The 25969-nt window shown below is 39.8% G+C and overlaps 1 protein-coding gene across 2 annotated transcripts in view; it reads right to left on the bottom strand.

Moving 5' to 3' along the window:
• The window catches only part of LOC134489099 (monocarboxylate transporter 2-like), a 41911-nt gene extending 16829 nt beyond the window's left edge, over nucleotides 1-25082 (bottom strand). The window contains exons 1-2 of one of the 2 annotated variants that reach the window (XM_063291546.1): nucleotides 25008-25082; nucleotides 15850-16109 (exon numbers count right to left, since the gene is read on the bottom strand). In XM_063291546.1, coding sequence (XP_063147616.1) covers nucleotides 15850-16066 — 217 coding nt within the window. In that variant the 5' untranslated portion in view covers nucleotides 16067-16109; nucleotides 25008-25082. The remainder of the gene's footprint in view (nucleotides 1-15849; nucleotides 16110-25007) is intronic. The other variant, XM_063291547.1, reaches the window with a different exon arrangement.
• Between the last annotated feature and the right edge of the window lie 887 nt (nucleotides 25083-25969).

Genomic DNA, 25969 nt, shown 5'->3' with positions numbered 1-25969 from the left:
AGACCAGGAAACAGACTCCACCAGAACACTAAAACTAAGCTCTTTGGAGATAGGCTATATTAACAGAAATGTGCAAGCCTGCTTGTGGTTCACCTTTCCTCTCTCTTATACCCCAGTGAATCAGGGAGGAGCCAGTCTGAGTGTCTTCCTAACACTATCTCCTCTCCCAGGGCTGAAGGAATGCTTCTGCAACAGCTTCTGATTATTAGGTTATCTCTGTGGCTCTCTACAGTTAATGTTAATAAGGATGGTAACCCTAGCTGTGTAAGGAATTTTCCCAAACATTAATGTGCTTATTATCACAGCAAGCTTCTACTAGTAGGTGAAAGATCATACTAGAACATTACTACTACAGAGCACTCCTCTCTTCTTGAATCCCCAGGTATCACCTGGCCAGAATGCAGCAGGCTCAGCGAGTAGAAGCATGCATTTGGTATGAGTAATGCTTTGTAATTAATAAAACACTTGGAGATTAACAGAGACTCTTCGTGTTGTGGGCCCCCTTGAGCATTCTGATACTGCATAAGCTCCTAAAGTTCAAATCTGTAGCAATGGGTAAGCGTGATGTGAAAATACAGTCAAATGCCCACCAAGGAATGGTTATAGTGAGTGCTGGCCTTGACTCTATGAATGTAGCTCAAGAGAGTATGAGGCAGGATCATATGGGTTGTGCCTGGGTTCGTACATCACGCTAAGCCATTGTTTTAATCATGGTGTAATGAATAAGCCACAAATGGCTGAGTTCACACATCATGCTAAGCCAAAGTTACACAGATGATTAATTGAAGGACAATTTTCCATTGAGCATTTGGAGCTTCAGGTATTTCCTATGTAAGTTTTTAACCTCAAGAATTAATAGTTTTTTTAAATTCATTGTTTCAAAATATGTATTATTAGCTGCCTAGATTTTGTGGTCATACGCAAGTCTTGTGAATACATATACTCCTGATGCTGCTGTGCCTGAACATTTGTATTCCATTTGAAAAAATATATTTATTTAATCATGCCAGCATGCTCTGGCAATGGGATCTCAGAACTGCAGGGTAAGCCAAGAATCCACTCCCATGACAACAGAGACCACTTCCTTATTCATAAAAGAGTGACATTCTGTGTTCCTGAAGTATTTATTGTACTGAACCAGGACTTCCCATCTACAGATGCAATGCCATTAACATAGGAATGGAGCTGACTTAGACACCAACTGTCACCTAGCACCAAGCCTCAGCAACACAAAGCAAAGGGGGTTGTTAAGTCATGGAAACAGTAGGAAAAAGAAGAGCCGGGTTTTTAGAAATAATTGCAATCTCATACTGACAGTGAGCAATCATCTGCTTAAAATGGCTTCCTTATCTACAGTAGGTTCTTATCTGGCCTTGCTGTGTTGAGTATCTGGATAATTCTTTCCAATTTGTGCAGGGGCTTGACACTTGGGTTACAATTCCATGTGATCTACAGGGGTTGGAGGGCTTATCTCAATGTATCATTGGGACTGTACCTTCATCTGGAAGACCATCCATCCATCCATCCATCCATTATCTAATTTGTCCCCACCCATCTCCTCCTGTCGGGGGGGGGGGACTCTGGGCTGTTAATAGCACTGTTCCTGATTTGGTATAGGAAGAACAGGAAGGACCTGTACTGCTTTAAAAATGGCATCTATAGCTTACTCCACATTATTAATCCTGATTGATTTGGCACTGTAGTTTAATAAAGTGTTGTGATGCAATACTTCATCCGTTGTTAAAATAGTTTGATTAGAACAGTTGTAAACAAACAAACACCAAGGGGTAGCAATCTCTTAATTTAATGTAATTTCTTGTTTATGTACCCTATGAATCTAAGCTTGGATCTGAGAAAGAACATTATTGTCACAAAATTAGATGTTTAAGTATTACCTAAGCGATTATGCAAGCAACACCACTATGTGCTGATAGACAGAGGTGAATGAGAACAAAGTTCCTACAAAGATATTTGGCCTGTGAATAACTACAGTGCAGCTGAAATGCCTTCTCTGTGTTCACAAAGGTTGCTGATTCAGAAAAGAATCTCTGGTCAGCAGCTTCTAAATCTCAGTGTAATGTTCTCTTCAGCTGATTCCACTTCAAGGAAAGATTAAGACAGCTCTGAATCAGGAGAGCAACCTGGATAAATCTCTGAGTGGAGGCTGTGTAAATCCCATCTCAATCTTCCCCAAACTGGGTGTCCTCCAGACATGTGGACTTCAATTCCCAGAATTCTCAGCAATTGTTATGCTGACTGGGAATTCCCACCCATGTCTAAGAAGAACACTGTCCTACTTGATGCAAAGGGAAGATTTGAGTCTCTCCTCAATCCATGAATTAGGAAGTACAAGCCCAGACAACATTCAATGCATACATGCTAATCTAAAATCTTGGAAGTAAAATGGCTACCGAAGTGTAATAGAATGCTAGCTGCCTTGAAATCGTTCCCCTGGCTGTCAGACTCGGATAGACTTTTCTTCCTTGGCTGTATTTTTATCTCATCTCTGCCTCTTTGGAATCTTGACCTCAGCTTCACTCAAGATTCTGCTTAAGTTACTGACTGGATTCATACATCACACTAAGCTCTAATGTGGGAGTCATAATTATTTGCATCATAAATATTCTATCTCAGATAAAACATTTTTATGGCTCCTTCTTGTTCTTGAACATGCTTGTATTCTTCAGATGAAACTAATGCATTATTTAATTTATACCATGTATATATTTTATAAACCATTTATTTACATTCTACCAAATTACTAGAGCAAATATTGTTTGATTAGCAGCTTCACCATATTGCACTCTCATCTCAGAGTCAATACAACCTTTTGCTGTATTTTTGTATAACTGAATTTGTCTTTTGCCTGATCAGACTTAACATGCTTCCAGCTTATTTCTGATTTCTATCAAAAGCTTTTCCAGAGATGTATTCTGTTTAAGTATTCACTAATGATTTTATGGAGAGAGCCAGCTTGGTGTAGTGGTTAAGGCACCAGGCTAGAAACTGGGAGACCGTGAGTTCTAGTCCTGCCTTGGGCATAAAGCCAGCTGAGTGACCTTGGGCCAGTCACTTTCTCACAGCCATAGGAAGGAGGCAATGGCAAACCATTTCTGAAAAACCTTGCCAAGAAAACTGCAGGGACTTGGTCCAGGCAGTCTCTGAGAATCAGACATGATTGAACGGATTAAAACAAATGATTTTATGTAAGGCTTGGTTCTCACATATAACTCTCCCTCTCTCCAACCCCAGATTCACCTTGGTAATGGGACCGTCATATGAAGCTTCTTTGTGGACAGGTCTGTACATAGGTAGGCTACTGCAATCATTTCTGTGGTCAGACTATAATGCTTTCCAGCCTCTGCAAAGAAGGAAATTCCAATAGAAGATAATATATGTAGCTCAGGGTTGAACTGTGGCATCCTTGCTGCTCTCTGAGGTTGGTTGTTTACTTGCAGACGTTTCATTATCCGACTAGGTAACATCATCAGTGCTAGTGAGTGTGGGGTTTGCTCCTGTATATAAGCTCAGAGAGCACCAAGGACTCCAAAGAAGGAAATCACTGTACATGTAGTTGCATCCGCTTACTGCTCACTATATCCCAAGTGTTTTCCATGCAGTCCTTTCCAGATATCAGACTAGACAGATAAACCAAAATGGAATAAGGCTGTTAGAAATAACTGCTTGGCAATATCCATGCACTGTCTAATTCATTGACAATTATCTTCCCATTAGCCAGTAGGAGAAAATAACTTAGAATTGTGACCAAGACAAAAAAGCTGATGACAAACTAGTTCATGTTAGCTAGACACAAAAAGAATGGTTTTTGATAAAACTCAGATTCAATGTATTGATATACAATGTTATTGCCAATTCCAGATAGTTTAATTCTTTTTTTTAATTCTAAAGACATAATTGAGGTACATAGACAGACAGACAGACATGAGGTTCTGGTAACAGGTAAAAATTCAATAACCTGTCCTTAGAATAACACCTCAAGTGCAAACTCATCTGTTACACTGTTTAATTACTTCTCACACTGAGATCAGTTGTGAACTTCATCATTTCTGAATCAGACCAACCTTTATTACTGTATCAGTATGAAGAAAGTAACTGCCCGTTATTTCTTTTAAAAGAAATTTTTTAGCTGTTCTAATTTGTTATAAAAATTGATAGTATGTTGAAGCTCCTTCCCCATTTTATTCTACATAAGGTCCCAGCAAAATCATGCAAGGATCCTGCTTCCAAGAGTGGGCAGCCAAGAATATGTCATTATCTAGTATTCAAAGTACACTGCCTTCGAACAAGGAGTTTCCATTTATCTAACAGTCATTAAACTACAAGTTAAGAACTTTAAAAAAATGAGTGGGGGGAGGAATAAAAAGCAAAAGAGTGATTTAAATTTTGATTTTAGAAAGTTACAAACAGACTAAGGGTCCAGATAAATTTGAAATAAGATTTTGGAATTAATTATAAAGAATCCTTCCCATGGGAAAATGCTTTTGTTTTGAATTTAAAAAAAATAATAAGATTTTAAAAATGGGACACTAGAGGCAACTAAAGATTACAATTCAAGGAGGAGAACACTTAAAATTACAGAATGAAGCAAAATATTCTAATGTTGGACGTACCGAAGGATATTTCTGAACCATGGACCCAGAAGTTAATTTTAGTAGTGTCAACAGAGACATCTGCCTGTATGGATAGACTGTGTCTAAAAGACGTTATGGAAGAGGAACAAGTTCCACCTGACAAGATCAAGACTGAGTTGCAAGTGGATTTACAAATGACAGGCTACAAAAATGACATGGAAAAAGCTGTTACACGGGACATACAAAAGAAACCAGCTGATGTCTTCATAATTAAAAGGGATATACAAACAACAAACCAAGAGAGTGACCTGGATAATTTTGCTCTATTGGATTTACAAAAGTGGCTTGTTAAAGTTTTGAAGAATCTTGTGATAAGGGACAAAGGAAAAATGAAAAGAAATCAAGTTCTATGACATTATTTGAATGGACTAAAGAATAAGTTTGTTAGAAGTAAACAGAAGGAATATAAAGTTGGTTTATTTGATCAGGGTGTCATGTTCACCGTTTCAATGTTCCTGGTACATCGTAACATTTCACATGTCATTTCCCTGATACGTGTGTAATCTCGGGAGGGAGGAGGATTCCACTTCGGGGAGTTGTTATCTGTTGGCTGCTGGGTTGGAATGTGTTTGGGTTATCTCATCTGTTCAAGGTTGCTTTCCCAGGATCAGTGGAAAACGGTTACCAGCACCTGGGAGGGGGGTGGCTGCTGCAGTTGGGCGAGGGGAGGGATTACGTTTCGGGCCGAGGGTTTTTAGTTTGTATTTGGCGCGCTTTTATTCATTCTCAGCTTTCTCTGTATTTGCATACTATTCTTTTAATAAATCACATATCATTAGGTACCTGCTTGTGAGTCTGAGTATATCAGGATAGGCAATCATTACACATGGTTAAAATAGATACATTGTTATCTCTGGTAACCCTTAGTGGACTTTTGCTGACATCAGGACTGAACTTTCAAGGTTTTATGGATTTGTTTATAGATAGATGGTATATGGGAAGAAGAGATCATTTGCTGTATTTTAAGAGAAGGCGTTAAGTTACTAAAATTGTTTATACTTGTTGTGGTGAAGGTGGGAAGTCACTTCTGTATATATTTCTTTTCTTTTTTTCTTTTTACTATATTCTTATTTTTCTTTCTTTTCTATTTTTTCCTTTTTTCCCTTTCTTTTCTGCACCTTCTTTTTATTATTCTATCTTTTTTCCAGTTTGTATTCGTTTTTACTGTTGTAATTATAATCTTTAATAAAATTACTATTAAAAAAAAAATCTTTCAAATACTTTGCACAGCCCTACAAGAAACTTATGTGATCTGGTGATCAGTCTCTTGACTGTTATAATACAAAGCTGGAACCCTATTGAAAATGTAATTGTCATACAGAGTAAAACAGGAAGAGTAGAAAAGCACATACTGGTTTTTCCCCAAAGGAAATTCTTTCACTGTTGAGAAGCAAAAAGAGAGAGAGAGAATGAGAGAATCACTTTCTTATCTGTATTCCTTTTTTCATCTTCTATAAGGATACCTGGCTGCATTTCACAGCAACTTCTGGAAACAGTTCTTTGTCCTGCATCAAAATGATATGAATACAGATAGATATGTATAGCAGGCACATAGTGTGACAATATATGGCTGCTGGTGCTTCTCTTTACACAATAGTACCAGTCACCCCTACAGAGATGTATTATTATAGCTCTTTGGTTTAGATTCTCGGCACAGGTTTATGATCAAGAGAACCTGCAGATCACTAGCAGCTATTTATCTTCAATTTAAGTCACTTAATAGTTATTAATAAGGTATTATAATGTTTAGCTGAATAGGTAGTGCAGAAATAATACACATGATAGTATCAGTGACAAGTTAATGAGATACTGTCATCTCTTTGTCACAGACATAGAGTAGCTAATAACTGCAGCAGGATGTGTTTTCATCCAAAAATATGAAAGGAGATGTTTCATTAGGAACCTGCTCAGGAATTAACAACTGGTTTTAAGATGCTAATCTATGAAATCTGTTATTTCAATGATCATATGTTCTTTACTTATCTGCTCTGAGTTGCAACAGCTTCTCTGTGATCTCAGGCTTCATTTCTGTCCCAGTTAGAATAGGCTTTCTGTACCTGCCACTGTAATTTATAGTAAAAGTTGAGTAATAAAACATCTATACAGTTTTGAATATATTGAAAACATTCAAGGTCAGTTGTCAACTTTAAGCTTCCTAAGTGTAGTGCAATGACCTAGAGGTCAGAGATTCACCAGTTGAGAAACTGCTGGCTGAAGAAAAAGTTTGCTGAGATCACAAACAGTGATAAAAAGAGCTTCAGGACTGTATATTCCAGATTTTTACCCTACACATTCAAAGAATAAATAATGAAGACCAGTAATTAGGAGACCAGTACAGTGCTTTCAGATTAAAGACATTTCAAGTGCTTTGGCGCATATGTGGGCATACGTAAGAGGTAGATATGCCACCCTAGATAGTTTCTGCTTGTCTGACCCAGACAGCTAAGGATTCTGATCTATTAGGAGGTACGGCAAGAGGAGACCCAGCAGCAAATGTTCTCTGCAAAAGCTCCCTTTCTATGGAACAGTTTGACCCCCCCCCCAAGTTAGGATGGCCCCCACTCTTAGAGCTTTCCAAAAGTTAGTAAAAACCTGGTCCATCTGGGTAGCCTTTAGGGTTAGTTGCAAAACCACTGCTGCCTATTTTATTGAATATATTAATGTATTATGATTGTTATTGTCTGTGACTATTTAAAGTAGCCACAACTTTTCCCAAAACTGTGTGGTGCCCTCCAATGCTGCTGCAAGTCTTAGAAAAAATGTGTTTGGTGTAAGATGTTGCAGAGACATACTATATTTGTGCACCTTTTTGTCTCAGAATCCAAAGCACAGTATGGCCCTAGTAACAACACATTCTTAACTTCTAAACACTAAGTGTTTCAGGGAAATTCTGCAGTTTTATTTGGAAGAAAGTTCCGATCAACAAATATTATCAAGTTTGCTGTGGGTTGAAGCAAAATTATAATTAATTTTAGAGGAACATCAGGAGCTGTAGAGGAAGGAGAAGCAGGAACAGAACATGTAGAACAACCACTGTAGTTCTTTAGATCCCAGCCAACTTGTTTCTTTTGTCTTTTATCTAAAAAAAAAGTACAAAACTACACACGGAATCTAACAAAAGGAGAGGGGGGCAGAAAGATTCCTGGGCGGGTGGAGTAAGCAATGGGGATCAACCCTGTAGAGCTGCTTCTGGGAAATAGATGTGTCTGGGAATGCCCACCATGGAAACCATTTTGTAAGCGGACAAGCCTATCCCATCCCACCCTGCCCAGGCAGTCATTGTGTAAGAAAATGCACAATGTGTTCTTTAGATTCTGAATGAGTAAACTAAGCCAAAAGATTACCTGCTTTTTTCTAGGAACTAAAGGTAATTGCTTCATTTCAAGTAGCACAATAAAGCACAGTACAGTTTTTGAATCCAGACTACCTTCAAAAATGCATGATCCTTTACTTCCTTTCTTCCCAATTTCTTATAGATTTCTTCTCTTTACTGGTCAGATTTAACCACAATATGTTATGCTTAATTAAAAGTATGTCTCCTCTTACCTAGAATTAGTACACTCACTTCAGATTCCACTTGGGGTGAATGCCTACAAATTAAAACAGCTACAAGAATACAGTTCTTCTGTTTCAAACACAAAGAAGGAGCTGAACAGAGCTGGTATCCTATCCTGCAAAGCACAGTGACAGAATACCTCGGTAATGAGGATCATAAGGAGATAATGAAGAACAGCACCTCTAAGAGGCCTGCCAATCAAAACTATTATCATCAGAATATCAAAGGCAGTCAAGCATCAGCTAACATGTATCAGGGTAAAATCACATTGCTAGAAACATGGTATTGATATTCAGCATCTGGCCATCAAAGTTATTTTTCTCCCAAATAATCTATCTGCAATAAATATTTTTATTGCTTAAAAAGCTTGTTACTGAAAAACTACATCATAACTTTGTATATTCAGTTTTATGCAGATGGAATATGTTAATATTTTGCATAGTCATTGCTATACAGATGGAAATTTTTCAATATTGAGTCATCCCCTTCTGTCTTCATTTTATGTGGAATTAAGATATTGAAGCCAATTCAGCAGCCTGCTAGAACCACTGAAATGGAGGAGAGCTTGTAACACAGCTTAGAAGCTGGCACGGAAAAAGGAAATTATCTTAGATAGCTTCAGTGAGCATGCCAGAGAAACACAGGTTATTGCTCTTACACATTCAGCCCTCCCAAGCATAAAGAATCACACGCTTAGACACATTAGGTTGAGATAAGTAAAAAGAAGCTTACTGACTTTATTCTTTGTTGCTTCTGCTACATCCATCTTGGTGGGAAAAGATGAAGTTCCTTTGTTCTTTTCTTTCTAATTACATAATTTGCCCTAAACTCTCAGCCCTACAGCTGCCAAAAGGTGTGCAAAAGAAAGGGGCAGAATCCCTCATCAAGGCCCAACCACATGGCCCCGATGGAGAGAGCAGCATCCATGCTGCCTCTCCCTGGGTGGAGAGGAGGGAAAGAGAGAAAGAGGAAGTGGGAGTGACAACAAACAGCTTCCTCTGAGTTGCATTGCGGGGCAACTTACATGTTAATGAGGCATGCTGGATTTGCCAAAACTTCCAACAGATATTTTATAGTTTGATATGATATTAAGAAAAGGCACAAAACTCTCCCATATTTCAGGGAAGAGCAAACAGAAACTCACTGGTTATTTATAATGAAATGTTTGATCCAAAATTTGTGAATCATTGTCACTGGATTTTTTTTTTTTTATTTCTAATATCCCGTCATCACACCCAAGCCATTCAAAGATAGTCACAGAGGTGGACATTTCTCCCCCATCTAATGTCCTCTAGACGTGCTGGGAACTTCCAGACATTTATGAGATTTGGAAAACCAGAAATCATGTTACCTATTTTTGCTATTTACATAAACTATATTTTATTGATAATCCAAGTACTCAAGGCAGCTGGATCCAAAGAGCTGATAATAGGGGGCATATCAGCAAAGTTGTACTCAATCCTGCATCTGGACTTTTCTTTTTTTCTGTTGACACTCCTTCCAGCATTTCTGGTTTAATGCTAATGATGCCTGACAGCAATAGAGGCAACTCTTCAATGGTCTAGGACTGCAGCTAAAATTGATTGATTATGTGCCAGGAAATTGTCAACAGTATTCTAAATCACCCTCCCTAAGTCCTGCTATGTTGGCTAATCACTGGGGAAGGGATGAAAGAAGAATTCCAGGAGTGTATGCCAAGGGTATATACACCCCGTTACCCATGGCATGAAAGTAACCCTAGGTGCCCAGCTAAAGCAAGCAGGCAGCAGTGATACAGGAAGATGCCAGAAGCAGATGACCACTTTAGTGACAATAGCAAAGGCATCATTCCATCTTGCGCAGGAAAAGACACTCCTGTAATTTATCAAGAAAACCATATGGATAGACAATATAAAGTGACTGACAATATAGGATTGGATGATGGTCCTGTCAGGTCAGATGGCATTCAATATGACATTGAGGAAGAGCTGAGGATCTTTCAGAGTGTCAAAGGTATTTAGGATGCAGCTAGATTAAAGCCTGAAGAAAAGAAAATCCGAAGCTGCAAAGACAGAATTACAGTGGAAACAAAGAATGTAAGAACCATGAGCATGGGGAAACTCAGTACAGTGAAAGATGGTATCAGTCCTCTCCATATTGACATCTTAGGCATCAGTGAATTGAAAAGGACTGGGACTGGCCAGTTTCTATCAGAAGATTATACTGTTACTACTCAGTTACTACAAAAAGAAGGTATGGCGTTGCTTTCATAGTCAGGAGGGATACAGCAAAGACAGTACAAGGGTATAATGCAGTCAGTGAACAAGCAGTATCAGTTGGGCTTTGCAGACAACTCAGGTTATCCAAGTTTATGCCCCAACCACTGATGCAAAAATAGAGAAGTTTGATTAGTTTTCTAATCAAGCACAATCTGAAATTGACAGAACATGCAAGCATGATGTGATGCTTGTGAATGGAGACCAGCATTCCAAAATTTAAAATAGTAAGGAGGAATACGTAGTTGGAGGGTATGGCCTAGGAAACGGAAATGAAGCAGGAAAACCACATTTCAGTTTCTGCCAATCCAATGGTTTCTTCATTAATAACACAGTTTTCAAACAACCAAAACAATGCTTATATGCACAGACATCACCAGATGGAGTACAAGGAAATCAGTCTGACATTATTCTTGGTACAAGAAGTGCTTAAAAGCCAAGAAAGATCTCAGGAAGAATTTCAGAGAGCAGTTAGGCAAGACAAGAAGCAGAATTACAACATCTGTACAGACATAAAAGACGGAAACTGACTTGGAAAAACAAGGAAAATCTAAAAGATCTCCAAACTCCGAAAAGATTCCAACCCCAAATTGCTATGCTAAAGGATGCCAATGGACAGATAGCAACTAATTCAAACAAGTTCAAAGATGGACGGAGTATACTGAAATTCTGTACAGCGAAGATGTCAACATCCAAGAAAACTTAGCAGACGTTCCTTATTTACAGGAACCTCTAGTACTAGAAGATGAAGTTGGATCAGCATACCAAGTTGGGAGGCCATAGGAATGGATGGAATATATACAGAAACATAGCAAGCAACAGAAGAATAGTTAGTAAAAGTTCTAACCAAATTATGCCAGCAAATCTGGAGAATGGCACAGCAGCCAACAGTTTAGAAGAGTCAGCCTACATAGCAATACCAAAGAAAGAGGATTTAACAGTGTGTGCAAATTATTGTATAATATCCTTAATTTCATATACTAGCAAAATATTGCTTAGGATCATCCATGCATGGAAAGGGAGATGCCAGATGTATCCTGGATATTTGAGAAAACCAAAGAATAACCAAAAGCCTTTAATTGACATGTCAAGCTGTAGAATGTGCTTGGGAAAATGGGAATCCCAGAACATCTCATTATACTCATGAGAAACCTATACAAAAGACCACAAATCTGGATGGAACATGGTGAAACAGACTGGCCCCAGGTCAGCAAAGGAGGGAGTTAGGCCTGTATATTCTCTCCTTATTTATTCCATTTATATTGCTAAATATACATTGCGGGAAGCTGGGCTAGAAGATGAGAGTGGTTTAAAATTAAAGGAAGAAACATCAATAATCTGCACTATGATGATGGCCGAAAATGCAAATGATCTGGAAGCTCTAGTAATGAAAGTCAAGAAGCACAGTGAAAGAATAGGACTAAGATCAAATATAAAGAAGACCAAGCTAACTAACAGGTACAGCAACCAGCCTTAGAATTGACAGTGAAGATAGTGAAAGGAACCAGCAGTCAAGAAACATATTTCAATCTAGCACTTGGTAGAATAGCAATGAAGGCCTTGGAAAAGATACTCACGTGCCATGACATGTCTCTATGGAAGTGAAAGCTGGATTTGAAGAAATAGCATAGAAAGTGTATTGAAACTATTGAATGTTGGTGTTGGAGAAGACTTCTGAGAATTCATGGATAGCCAAGAAAACAAATAAGTGGCTCATAGAAACAAATCAGTCCAGAGTTCTGACTCAAGGCACAAATGACCAGGCTAAATTTATCGTATTTTGGATACATTATGTGAAGATCTAGCTCCCCCAAGAAGTCCATAATGCTAGAAAAGGTGGAAAACAGGAGAAAAAGGGAGTGACGAGCAGCAAAGTGGATGGGTTCGATCACTGCCGCAATGTGTTGCACTGTTGGAAGACCTGAAGGGGCAGGTTGGGGACAAATCATCCTGGAGGTCTATCTATGGGGTAGCTAAGAGATGACACTGACTTGATAACACACAATCAATAGATCAGTTCTAAATCATTCAAACAAAAAATTCTGATCTTTAACCACACAAAGCCCATGAGGACTCCCTTCATGCCTTCAAAGTGGACAGGGCTCCAAAATGTGGCCTTTCCTTTAAGATTTAGAGGGATTTTAAGAGACCAGATCAGTGTACCTTAAGCCATGCACAGGCTTAAGGCACACATTTAACCTCTTAAAAACCCAAGGCCTTTCTCAGAAAATTGCACCTGCTTTTGGTCCAGACCTGCCCTTTTTTTATACGTGGCCTTCACTATGCTGTGCAAAGCATGCTGTCCCTCAAGCCAATAGAAACTGCCAATACCTGAACTTTGTATCTAAAAGTACAACTCTTGTAGATTTCCACTTTCTGCTTTTTCCCTTCCCTAAGCAGGCTTAGACAAAGGATCAGGATTCTTGTGTATATTATAGGAGCGTACTTGGAGACAGTATGGAGATTTGAACCAATTGTTCTTTGAACTCTTGTTACATCACAAATGCTGCAGACGGAAATCTACTTTCAAGGACAGCTACCTGTCATTGATTCAGAGTTAAAGTCCTGAGGGGGTGGGGGGGAGAATAGAATACATATCATCCATTCTTGTTTTATGTGCTTTATACACGCAACAACCCTCTATGTACACAACTATATTATAACAGTTTGCTGTATTCAGCACAAATTTCTGAAGAGAACTGGAACAAACTGTTTCATCAAACATTAACCCCACAGTCCTGTCTGGATTGGTGCCTAATCACTCTAAAATAAATGGTATTCTTTCACAGAATTATAACAGTAAATACATATCTACCTGTATCTTGCAGTTTCATGATACTAGGTAGTTTTTTTCAATGTTCAGAGGGTTAACAGAAATACAGAATGTTAGAGTACAGTTAGAGCCAGTTTGATCTAGTGGTTAAGGTGCTGGGCTAGAAACCAGGAGACTGAGAGTTCTAGTTCTGCCTTAGGAGTGAAAACTAGCTGGGTGACCTTGGGCCAGTTGCTCTCTCTCAGCCCAACTCACCTCACAGGGTTGTTGTTGTGGGAAAAGAGGAGGAGGAAGGAGTATTAGCTATGTTTGCCGCCTTGAGTTATTTGTAAAAACAATAAAGGCGGGATAAAAATCAATCAATCAAATAAATAAATAAATATTTAAAAGTGAAAAGCATGAGAAAATGAACTGAATTGGAAGCAACTCTGAAAGATACAAGCTTCAGAAAAGAAGCTTTAAATGATGCATATTTGTGGATATTTAATTTGAATATATTTCAATATTATCAGTGCTTACCTATAGTAAGATGACATTATTGTAAATTCACATAATGTTTCAATAATGAGACACTGTTTTGCAAATTTTTATTTCTCATTCATGATGGTTCTGTAAACTGATTTACAGGCATTACAGGTAGTACTCGCTTAATGACCATTCATTTAGCAACCATTCAAAGTTACAACACTGGGAAAAGTGATTTATGACCAGTCACTTTTTATGAACATCACAGTGGGCTCCACAGTCACATGATCACAATCTGGGCACTTGGCAACTGGCTCACACTTATGACAGTTGCAGTGTCCTGCAGTCACATGATCACCATTTGCAACCTTTCCAGCTGGCTTCTGACAAGCAAAGTCAATGGGGAAGCCAGCAGGAGGTCGCAAGTCGTGGTCACATGATGTGCCACTTAACAACCGCAGGTGATTCGCTTAATGACCATGGCAAAAAAGGTTGTAAAATCAGGTGTGGTTGTGTAATGCCTCACTTAATGACAGCACAACAAATTTTCCGGTCCCTATTGTGTTCATAAGTCGAGAACTACCTGTACTCCCATTCGCAGATGAAGAAAGAAGCTAAGCATAAGCTAGATTAATATAAAGTATTATACATTTTCATGAGACCACAGTGGCCCTGGTGATGTATCAGAAATGATTCATTAGTTAGAAATTGAAAATTCTGCCTGCGCAGCTGCAAAATCAATGCAAAAACACAAAGTGCTCCTTTTGAAAAGGAATTCAATACTCTAAAATTTTAAGGGCTCTTCACAAATATGTCTGCAACCAGATAGCACTTGACCTGTATTTGTTAAGAGAGAGTCCTCCAGGAGTGTCTTGGAGACGGCATCCTTCCCTTGTAATTACACTGAGTTACCCATCTTATATTGCTGTACAGCAGTATATAATTGGTTTATATTGCTTTATAACTCATATTATATATTGTCTAGAATGTATAAAGGCACTTCAAATTTATGCTGGAAATGTGAACAATAAGAAGGGACATTTTATCATGGTTGGTGGACATGTAAAAAAGCTAGAAAATTTGGGATTCAAATACATACACTGATTCAGAGGATTTTAAAGATTAATATACAAGTAAAACCAGAGATTTTTCTTTTGGGATAGATGGACAAGCAGTTGGAAAAACAGTCATGGAACTTTGTTTTTGTACATGATAACTGCAGTAAGATTATTGTATGCACAAAGGTGGAAAGATTTGGCACTACCCAAAATGGAGGAATGGTTGGTGAAGATGATGGAACTTGCCAAGATGGCTAAATTGACTTCTTTGACCAGAGAAAAGACAATATCCATGTTTATTGCTGACTGGAAACCCCTTATAGGCTTTTTGCATGAAACAGAAAAAAATGAACATATGATTTATGGTTTTGATGATTAGACAGGATAGATTATAGAAAGAACAGTTATGCTGTAACCATAGAGTAAGAGGTAAAGTTATAATTCTACTCATAACTGCGGTAAAGAAGATCGGAAGCTACTTCTTTGTATCTTTTTTCTTTTTCTTTTTTCTATTTTTCTTTTACTTTTTTCCTTTCTTGCACTTTTATTTATTTATTTATTTTTATTTATTTATTTATTTATCCAATTTGTCCCCGCCCATCTCCTCCCTTCGGGGGACTCTGGGAAGTTTACAGTAATCAATTAAAACAACAATCATAAAATCCACAATATAAAATTACAATGATAAATAATATAAATAAGAGTAAAAAATAAATAATTTATCCTTTTCTTCAAATCTTTTCTTTTCTTACTTTATATTAGTTTGTATTAGTTTTTATCTTCCTTTAAAAAAATCTCTAATAAAATTATATGTATAAAAAAAGAAAAACTTAGTTATTTACCAGCACTACTACTGCAGCAAAGCAAACATGAAGCATTTTGCATCCAACCTGATTACATAAGATCAGCTTTCAAGAATTCAAGTATCTGGTTGTGCAATTGTTTTATTCTGATATAAACCAGTACCACGGACTATATGACTAAGCATATTGCACCTGCTAATTCCAACAGCACCCCAGTTTGATTTGGGAACATGTGACTTTTACCTCTAAGTCAAAGACAAGTCAATAGATTACTCTCTTCTACTTACCTCCGCCATATGTAGCAGCCAACATAATTGAAGAAACCCATGCAATCTCACTGTATGATGTGCCAAAGAAATCCTGGATTTCTTTGAAGAAGATTGCTATTCCTTTGGGGAAAGCATATGAAAATCCAATGGAAATGAATGCTCCGAATACCACTGCCCATCCCCATTGGCCATCTGGAGGAGTATAGGCTAGACCCGTGTCTGCTGGAGGTGGCATGTCAAGACTAAATTAAGTTCCTGTAAGCACTTTTCTGGAAACCCTGAAAAACAAAGTGCACACCCATAATAAGCTAACAACACATTCCCATAATCAGCTTGCTCACATAGAAATCTTTTTATGAAAATGTTTACTCCCCAACATTGATCTTATATTGAGTACAAATACTGATGGATTGGTTCTGCCCCTTTAGCTATTTCCATGTAAGATTCAGAATTCTCAAAATCATAAAGAATAGTCTCCAAGAAAATGGGCTGGTTTATCTGCGGACTTGTCTGATACTTTCAAAGTAATGGTCTATTTCTATTCACATCCCACATAATATATGACCATATATTGTAGTTATAATCACAGATTGGTGGCAGACCACCTTCTTCTGACACAAACCACTGATTTTTTTTTTCTCGGTGCCTTCAAGTCAGCATTGACTCCTGGTGACTCCCTGGACAAGTCCCTGCAGTTTTCTTGGCAAGGTTTTTCAAAAGTGGTTTGCCATTGCCTCCTTCCTAGGGCTGAGAGAGAGTGTCTGGCCCAGGGTCACCCACTGGTATTGTGCTTAAGACAAGACTAGAATTCACAGTCTCCTGGCTCCTAGCCTGATGCCTTAACCACCTAACTGGCTCTGATTTTTAAAGCATGTCAATTCTGCTTAAAGACTGAAAGTTGTCATATGAGTAAGTGCTAAGGATTTAAAACATCTCAGTAAGATATGAAAAATTAGCTACAAGACTAATCAGAAAACATCAGGTGCCCATATAATAACAATACAATTACAAATAAGTGGCATGGAAATTATTCATCAGCAAACAAATTAATCATTAGCTTTTAAAATGAATTGAAATGCCTAGGCAAAAAGGAACAAGAAGGCAAGTTATTAGCAGTGCTAATAACTCAATTAGGATAGCAAAAATGAAAATTTGAAAAATATTTGTATAAATAAATGATAAATAAATTGTTGCCCTGTTTGCTTCATAGCCAATAATTCTCTGATATAAACCATGCACTTGGTTAAACTGTACAAAACAGAAAGGTTGGGAATTATTATGACTCTTTCCATTTAACTCTTCTACAGCTAACCTATAGGTGTAACAGAAATGACATCCATATCAACAAGGAGACCTTTCAGAACAGTTTGTTGTTTATTCGTTTAGTCGCTTCCGACTCTTCGTGACTTCATGGACCAGCCCACGCCAGAGCTTCCTGTCGGTCGTCAACACCCCCAGCTTCCTCAGGGACGAGTCCGTCACCTCTAGAATATCATCCATCCACCTTGCCCTTGGTCGGCCCCTCTTCCTTTTGCCTTCCACTCTCCCTAGCATCAGCATCTTCTCCAGGGTGTCCTGTCTTCTCATTATGTGGCCAAAGTATTTCAGTTTGGCCTTTAATATCATTCCCTCAAGTGAGCAGTCTGGCTTTATTTCCTGGAGGATGGACTGGTTTGATCTTCTTGCAGTCCAAGGCACTCTCAGAATTTTCCTCCAACACCACAGTTCAAAAGCATCGATCTTCCTTCGCTCAGCCTTCCTTATGGTCCAGCTCTCACAACCATATGTTACTACGGGGAACACCATTGCTTTAACTATGCGGACCTTTGTTGTCAGTGTGATGTCTCTGCTCTTAACTATTTTATCGAGATTTGTCATTGCTCTTCTTCCAAGGATTAAGCGTCTTCTGATTTCCTGACTGCAGTCAGCATCTGCAGTAATCTTCGCACCTAGGAATACAAAGTCTTTCACTGCTTCTACATTTTCTCCCTCTATTTGCCAGTTATCAATCAAGCTGGTTGCCATAATCTTGGTTTTTTTGAGGTTTAGCTGCAAACCAGCTTTTGCACTTTCTTCTTTCACCTTCATCATAAGGCTCCTCAGTTCCTCTTCGCTTTCAGCCATCAAAGTGGTATCATCTGCATATCTGAGATTGTTAATGTTTCTTCCAGAGATTTTAACTCCAGCCTTGGATTCCTCAAGGCCAGCTTGTCGCATGATGTGTTCTGCGTACAAGTTGAATAGGTAGGGTGAGAGTATACAGCCCTGCCGTACTCCTTTCCCAATCTTAAACCAGTCTGTTGTTCCGTGGTCTGTTCTTACTGTTGCTACTTGGTCGTTATACAGATTCTTCAGGAGGCATACAAGATGACTTGGTATCCCCATACCACTAAGAACTTGCCACAATTTGTTATGGTCCACACAGTCAAAGGCTTTAGAATAGTCAATAAAACAGAAATAGATGTTTTTCTGAAACTCCCTGGCTTTTTCCATTATCCAGCGGATATTGGCAATTTGGTCTCTAGTTCCTCTGCCTTTTCTAAACCCAGCTTGTACGTCTGGCAATTCTCGCTCCATGAACTGCTGAAGTCTACCTTGCAGGATCTTGAGCATCACCTTACTGGCATGTGAAATGAGTGCCACTGTTCGATAGTTTGAACATTCTTTAGTGTTTCCCTTTTTTGGTATGGGGATATAAGTTGATTTTTTCCAGTCTGATGGCCATTCTTGTGTTTTCCAAATTTGCTGGCATATAGCATGCATTACCTTGACAGCATCATCTTGCAAGATTTTGAATAGTTCAGCTGGGATGCCGTCGTCTCCTGTTGCCTTGTTATTAGCAATGCTTCTTAAGGCCCACTCAACCTCACTCTTCAGGATGTCTGGCTCTAGCTCACTGACCACCCCGTCAAAGCTATCCCCGATATTGTTATCCTTCCTATACAGGTCTTCTGTATATTCTTGCCACCTTTTCTTGATCTCTTCTTCTTCTGTTAGGTCCTTGCCATCTTTGTTTTTGATCATACCCATTTTTGCCTGGAATTTACCTCCAATGTTTCTAATTTTCTGGAAGAGGTCTCTTGTCCTTCCTATTCTATTGTCTTCTTCCACTTCCGCGCATTGCTTGTTTAAAAATAATTCCTTATCTCTTCTGGCTAACCTCTGGAATTTTGCATTTAATTGGGCATATCTCCCCCTATCACTGTTGCCTTTTGCTTTCCTTCTTTCTTGGGCTACTTCTAGTGTCTCAGCAGACAGCCATTTTGCCTTCTTGGTTTTCTCTTTCTTTGGGATGTATTTTGTTGCCGCCTCCTGAACAATGCTGCCAACTTCTGTCCAGAGTTCTTCCGGGACCCTATCTACTAAGTCCAGTCCCTTAAATCTATTCTTCACCTCCACTGCATATTCCTTAGGAATATTAGTGAGCTCATATCTAGCTGATCTGTGGGTCTTCCCTAATCTCTTTAGTCTGATCCTAAATTGTGCAAGAAGAAGTTCGTGATCTGAACTACAGTCAGCTCCAAGCCTTGTTTTTACCGACTGTACAGATGTCCGCCACCTTTGGCTGCAAAGGATGTAATCAATCTGATTTCGGTGTTGTCCATCTGGTGAAGTCCATGTATAAAGCCGTCTCTTAGGTTGTTGGAAGAGAGTGTTTGTTATGCAGAGTGAATTGTCTTGGCAAAATTCTATCAGCCTATGTCCTGCTTCATTTTGTTCTCCCAGGCCATACTTACCTGTAATTCGAGGTGTCATTTGACTGCCCACCTTAGCATTCCAGTCTCCTGTGATGAAAATAACATCTCTTTTAGGCGTGTTGTCCAGTAGGTGCTGCAGATCCTCATAGAACTGCTCTACTTCAGCTTCTTCAGCATTTGTGGTTGGGGCGTATATTTGGATCACTGTGATGTTAGATGGCTTGCCCTGAATTCGAATTGAGATCATTCTGTCGTTTTTTGGGTTGTATCCAAGCACTGCTTTAGCCACTTTACTATTAATTATGAAGGCTACTCCATTTCGTCTGTGGTCCTCTTGTCCACAGTAGTAGATCTGGTGGTCATTTGATGTGAAGTGGCCCATTCCAGTCCATTTCAGTTCACTGACGCCCAGAATGTCTATCTTTAATCTTGACATCTCACCAATAACCACATCCAATTTGCCCTGGCTCATAGATCTTACATTCCAGGTTCCAATGGTGTGTTGATCCTTAGAACATCGGATTCGCCGTTCACCACCAGCACCGTCGGCCGCTAACCGTCCTTTCGGCTTTGAGCTAGCTGCGTCATCACGTCTGGGGCTAGTTGAGCTCATCCTCTGTTCCTCCCCAGTAGCATTTTGACCATCTTCCGACCTGGGGGTCTCACCTTCCGATGGTATATCGACATATCTCTGGTTGTACTGATCCATTTAGTTTTCACAGCAAGAATACTGGGGTGGGTTGCCATTACCTTCCCCAGGGATCGCATTTAGTCTGACCTCTCTGTCATGACCTTCCCGTCTTGGGTGGCCCTTCACGGTTTAGCTCATGGCATCATTGAGGTGCTCAAGCTCCAGCACCACGACAAGGTAACGATCCTTTGCTGAAGTTCAGAACAGGGATAGACTAAAAGCCCTTCAGCTTTGTGTACTTCTCCAAAATCCCTGACCACTGGCTAAGGTGCTCCAGATAATTCAGTTAAATTTCCAGAGGTGGACTATGTTTTTTCATCTCTGCAGGAAAAAAATATCAACAATTCAATCTTCATGTGGGAATCGCCTGGAAGCAACCAATTTTATAAGGTCCCTCTCCTCCCAATTCAATACCTTCTTGCACAGTCACAAACACTACTTCCATATTGTGTCCTACAGAATATATCCAGCTGATGACAGGCTTATAATAGATTAAGACAATGTCATGGTTGTCATAGTGGCCTGAAATCTCAGTTGGCTGCAGCATGGGAAATGAAATACTTCAGGATAAATGTCCTGGGGGTTTTCAGCACTGTCATATAGATTAATACATGGGGTTGCCAGGTGATTTTTCACTTTGTTTCTTTGCGCTGGTATCTAATTAAGAATATTCAGCATTTGAAAGCAACATAGATTTCTTATTGATTTTTTTTTAAAAAATCTTTCCCAGCCCTCTTCTGGTATTGCACTGCATACCTAGGAGGACAAAGTTAAGAGAGGTACACTTAACTACAGTAATGAAACTTGCTGGGTGTTTCTGTAACTTAAATCTATAATTTCCCATCTTGTACTCTGGAATGATGAAAAACATCATCTGACCTTCTGTGTAACATCTCTATCTGTAAGCCACCCAGAGTCGTTGTATGCAAATAAATAAATAAATAAAAATTTGGAGAGTGAATATCCCTGTCTTCTTGTTTTCAGTTCCGTCAATCTCTCTTCATGGATCTTAGTTTCTAAACTCTAATCATCCTTTCTGCTCTTCTACAAGTTCCTTTTAGTTTGTTTTAAGATATTAGCTATCTCCCCCAGATTTGCGTAATCTGCAAATTTAATAAACATTTGTTCCACCTTATCCAAGTATTAATAAAATATTAAACAGCATGGGGCTCAGGACTGAACCTTGTAATACCCCACTTGATACTTCACTAGGGTTTGGTGAGTATTCTTTAAATAGTGTGCAGGGAAAAGTGCAGGAAAAATAGACATAAATAAAAGTGGATAAACAAAACATAAAGTCTGCAAATAGTATGATAAAAAATTTCGAATCATAAATGTAATGTATCAATCAATATTATTTTGCACAGTCTAGGTTTAAAAATTGGGCTGAGTGACTCTTGGTTTAATGCTTTCATTCTTTCTTTCTTATTTATAACTTATTTGAACCCTAGAGATCCAAAGAATTATCCATTCACACATGATTCTGCTCAAGCACTAAGGACTAGCAACCCTCTTGAAGGCTTCATTGGGTAGTAGAAGGCACCTTGTCTATAGACTACTTCTCTCTAGGTAAAGGTAAAGGTTTCCCTTGACATTAAGTCCAGTCGTGTCCGACTCTAGGGGGCGGTGCTCATCTCCGTTTCAAAGCCGAAGAGCCGGCGTTTGTCCGTAGACACTTCCGTGGTCATGTGGCCGGCATGACCAAACGGAACACCGTTACCTGCCCACTGAAGTGGTACCTATTAATCTACTCACATTTGCATGTTTTCGAACTGCTAGGTTGGCAGGTGCTGGGACTAGCAATGGGAGCTCACCCCGCCACGCGGATTCGAACCGCCAACCTTCCGATCGGCAAGCTCAGCAGTTTAACCCGCAGTGCCACCGCATCCCTAACGTGTCCTTATTTGTTTGTTTATTGGATGCAAATAATGCTAACTCCATTCACATTCATGACATCTTACAAACAAAAATCAAAACATGTGATGATGACATTGTTGTCAGCAATAACTCATCATGGTAAGCACAAAGAATAAAAGAACACAGTAAACGGTAATCAACGTAATTAACATAACTACTGTACAATTAATTAGACTCAGTAACTAGAACAATTCTCCCACAATCACTCGTCAATTGTAATAATGGACAATATTCAGCCTTCAAAGCTCTTCAGAATAATTCAGACTTTAATGTTTTCTGGAAGGGCATCACAAGGGGACGAGTCTAACATTCATAAGGTGGCTGTCCCATAAAGCAGGAGCCTAAACCAAAATGGACCATCTCCTGGTTTAGTTCCACTACCCCCCGCATTTTCTAGAAATTTGGAATCCCTTCTTCAGTGATGGCCACTGATGGTTAGAGAAGACAGCCCTAAAGGTATTTGGATGGGAAGGAATATAGGGCTTTATAGGTCTTATCAATTTCCCCCCTCTTTTTTGCACTTCCTTTGATTATCTTCAAGTACCAGATTAAAAATAATAGATTACAGAAATATTGTAAAAATTAAGTTTTCCTGCTTTTTAAAATCTGTTTAAGAGCGCAGGCATCCACCTCTAGTTATGATGATGAAAAAATGATGATATCAGACATAAAAACAAAAAATCCCAAGCTTTGCACTATGATGTCATGATACACTTTCATGATACATTTTCACCCCCTCCCCCCACTGTAGTTGCTGAAGCTTAACCATGTGTTTGGAGTAATTTAGCTGGATGTTTGGTTTTTTTAATGTAATAATTCACTTCAAAGGATATGGCTAGAAGGATATACATATTTAGTAAATACAGGTAATCCTTGCTTAATGACTACAATTGGGACCAGAATTTTGGTTGCAAAGTGAAGCAGTCATTAAGCAAATCCAATGCAATTTTACAACCTTTTTTGCAGGTCGTTAAGCGAATCACACAATTCCTCCTTGATTTTGCTTGCCAGAAGCTGGCTGGGAAGGTTGAAAATGACGATCATGTGACCATGGGATGCTGCAATGGTCATATATGTGAACTGGTTGCCAAGCACCCAAATCATGATCATGTGACCGCGGGGACAATGGCCGTAAATGTGAGGACCAGTCATAAGTCAGTTTTTCCAGCACTGTTGTAAGTCCGAACCATCACTAGACAAATGGTTGTTAAGTGAGAACTGTCTGTAAACTGTATATTAGCTCAATGGTAAAACATCTGTCTAGTTTTAGTGTGTTCAGATCACTTCCTATACACTGTGCTTTCAGAATCTGTAGAACATAATTCCAGGTTTCGACTGGCCCCTTAATAGTTTATATGAGCTACCAACCACAAAAAAGGGCTTTTAATTAACTTCAGAGGCAGTTATTACTTAAGACCCAAAGGCCATGTTAAAACCAGTTCTGAGTCTCTAGGCAACTCCTCCTGAACAAAAGAAAGTGAATGAAGATGTAAATCAAGCTGAAACCTGATGCAATCAATTCAGATTTTCCCAAGAGCTGCTTCTATTGCTTCTTTTTTCATACTCTTATCTAGAAATTCGTGCAAATTTCACCAAAGGAAGAGGACATATGAGCTCAATTTCACTATATATATTCATAATCAAAAAAGCCACAAAGTGTTTCACAAAAAATAAGAGACCTGATTTCTGATACAATTATTTGCATGTTATTTATGTTATTTAAATATACATAACTGAATATTAAGACACAGTGGGTAGTGGCTGGTCTCAACCAAAAACTAACCAAAGTAGGACCTGCATAGTACTTGAACGGGAGACTACCAGAAAATCCTCGTAGATAGAATGGGAAGTTGAAAGAAGCATCCTAGAGGGAAGGCAATGACTGACTACATCCATAACACAGTTAAAACTATGCAGGTAGTCCCCAGATTCTAGCTTTACCTTTTAAAATAGAAATTAATATTGGCCATAATCCAAAAATAACAAGATTTTTGTGCTTCCGGAGCTGCCACCATCTGCCTTTCTTTATATACAATGCAGATTCATGCTGAAACAGGCTGAGGTTTCGCCCTACAAAGGAAATGCTGCACTGCTGTATAGAGCAGGGTTTCTCGACCTTGACCACTTTAAGATGTGTGGACTTCAACTCCCAGAATTTCCCAGTCAGCCTTGCTGGCTGGGGAATTCTGGGAGTTGAAGTCCACACATCTTAAAAGCGGCCACGGTCGAGAAACACTGGCATAGATCGATACACGTGTGACATCTGTTGCCTACATTTTGGAAACGGATTACACAGAGGCAGGTTTAAACAGGAAAAACAGAAGCCCACCACAACGTTGCAGCTCAGAGAATCAACGCATAGCCCTCCTTCCTTGTCCCAGCCCAGCTGCCAAAGTGGCAAGAAAACGGCACCCAAAAGCAGCATCGCTGAGAGGCAACAGTTACTACCCTTAGCGGGACGGACCCACGCCGCTCTGCAGGAGACGGTGCTGTCAAAGGCTGGATTGTAGCCTCTGCTTGCAGTACCTCTTGTAACCAGACCCTGCTCACGATGAAACGTTTCTCTAGTTTCTCGAGACCCCAAAAGTACGCATGTAAACGCGCACACCGCACATCAAGGGGACACGCTGGCAGATGACGCGCGCCCGCGCGCCCCGGCCCTTCAGAGCTCCACACGTGTGTAGAGCACTCCGGCTGCCCGCAGAGGTCCCTCCCCTTTCTGCTACTTTGAAACTGTGGGAAAAGTTGAGCGGCTTTGGCGCGCTTTTCCCTCCCCACCTCCCGGAGCTTCGGCGAGGAGGACGCTCCAGCGGAGCGCCGAAGCCGGCGGGCGCACGCGGCAGGAGCCCACCGCCGGCTGCTCTTCTTACCTTTTGCTTCAGGCCAGCCAGATGTTTGCCGGAGCGCGCTGGGGACACGAGGCGCCTGCCCGGGGGCGGAGACACCGAGCGGCCGGGCTTAAGTAATGGGAGGCGGGGAGGCGCGGAATCTCCCCACGGCCCAGCATCTGACGCAAGAAGGGCGAGCTGGTCGCTGTCTTTCGCCCCTTCGGCGAGACAGCTCGCTCGGGTCAGCGCGCGCGCCCTGCGACGTTTAACTGGGAAGTGGGAACTCTCTGCCTCGCGCTCGCGGTGTCTCTGACCGCTTTTCCCTCAGGGCCGCTGCTGTGATGAATGACCCTGGTTGGAAAAGGGGGCTGCAAAAGACAGAGGAAGGTTGGCTTTTTGCCTTAATGCCTGTCGGTCCCCGCCGGGGCTTTGCCTTTAGCGCGGTCTTGCTGCCTGCTGTACTTTCTGTAGCAGAAGAGCAAGTTGCCTTTGAGAATGAGAAATGTCTCCTCAGTGGCCCAAGCTCGAAGGGATAGACCTCGCTTCTTGGTTGGTTGGATCTCGGCCGGACTATTATCACAAGATAGGAAGAAAAATAGTAAAAGCAGAAGCACTGACAACAACAAATCCAAATTTTGGAATAAAATGTAGAGAGCAAACATGCTGCCAGTTCTGTAGCATACTTTGAATCAAGGATTAACTATCCTCTAAAGTATCTGGGGTGATTGCTAAGAGTCAACACTGACTTAATTGTACATAATCAAAATATCTGGGATAATATTTTTTTTTTTTTGAGAAAGCAAATGATAACATTACATTTCAAAGTTACCTTCTTTATTTACACTAAGCAGGGAGTTATAACCAATTCTGGCTTTCTGGGAGGTGATATGAAGCTTTTGTGGGGGGTTGGTTTTTTGTGCCTTTGAATCAGTTTTTGACTCCTGGCAGTTTTCTTGGCAAGGTTTTTTTCAGAAGTGGTTTGCCACTGCCTCCTTCCTAGGTCT

Source organism: Candoia aspera, chromosome 2, assembly GCF_035149785.1.
Source record: "Candoia aspera isolate rCanAsp1 chromosome 2, rCanAsp1.hap2, whole genome shotgun sequence".
NCBI lineage: Eukaryota > Metazoa > Chordata > Lepidosauria > Squamata > Boidae > Candoia > Candoia aspera.
This window is presented reverse-complemented; position numbering and strand designations above follow the sequence as displayed.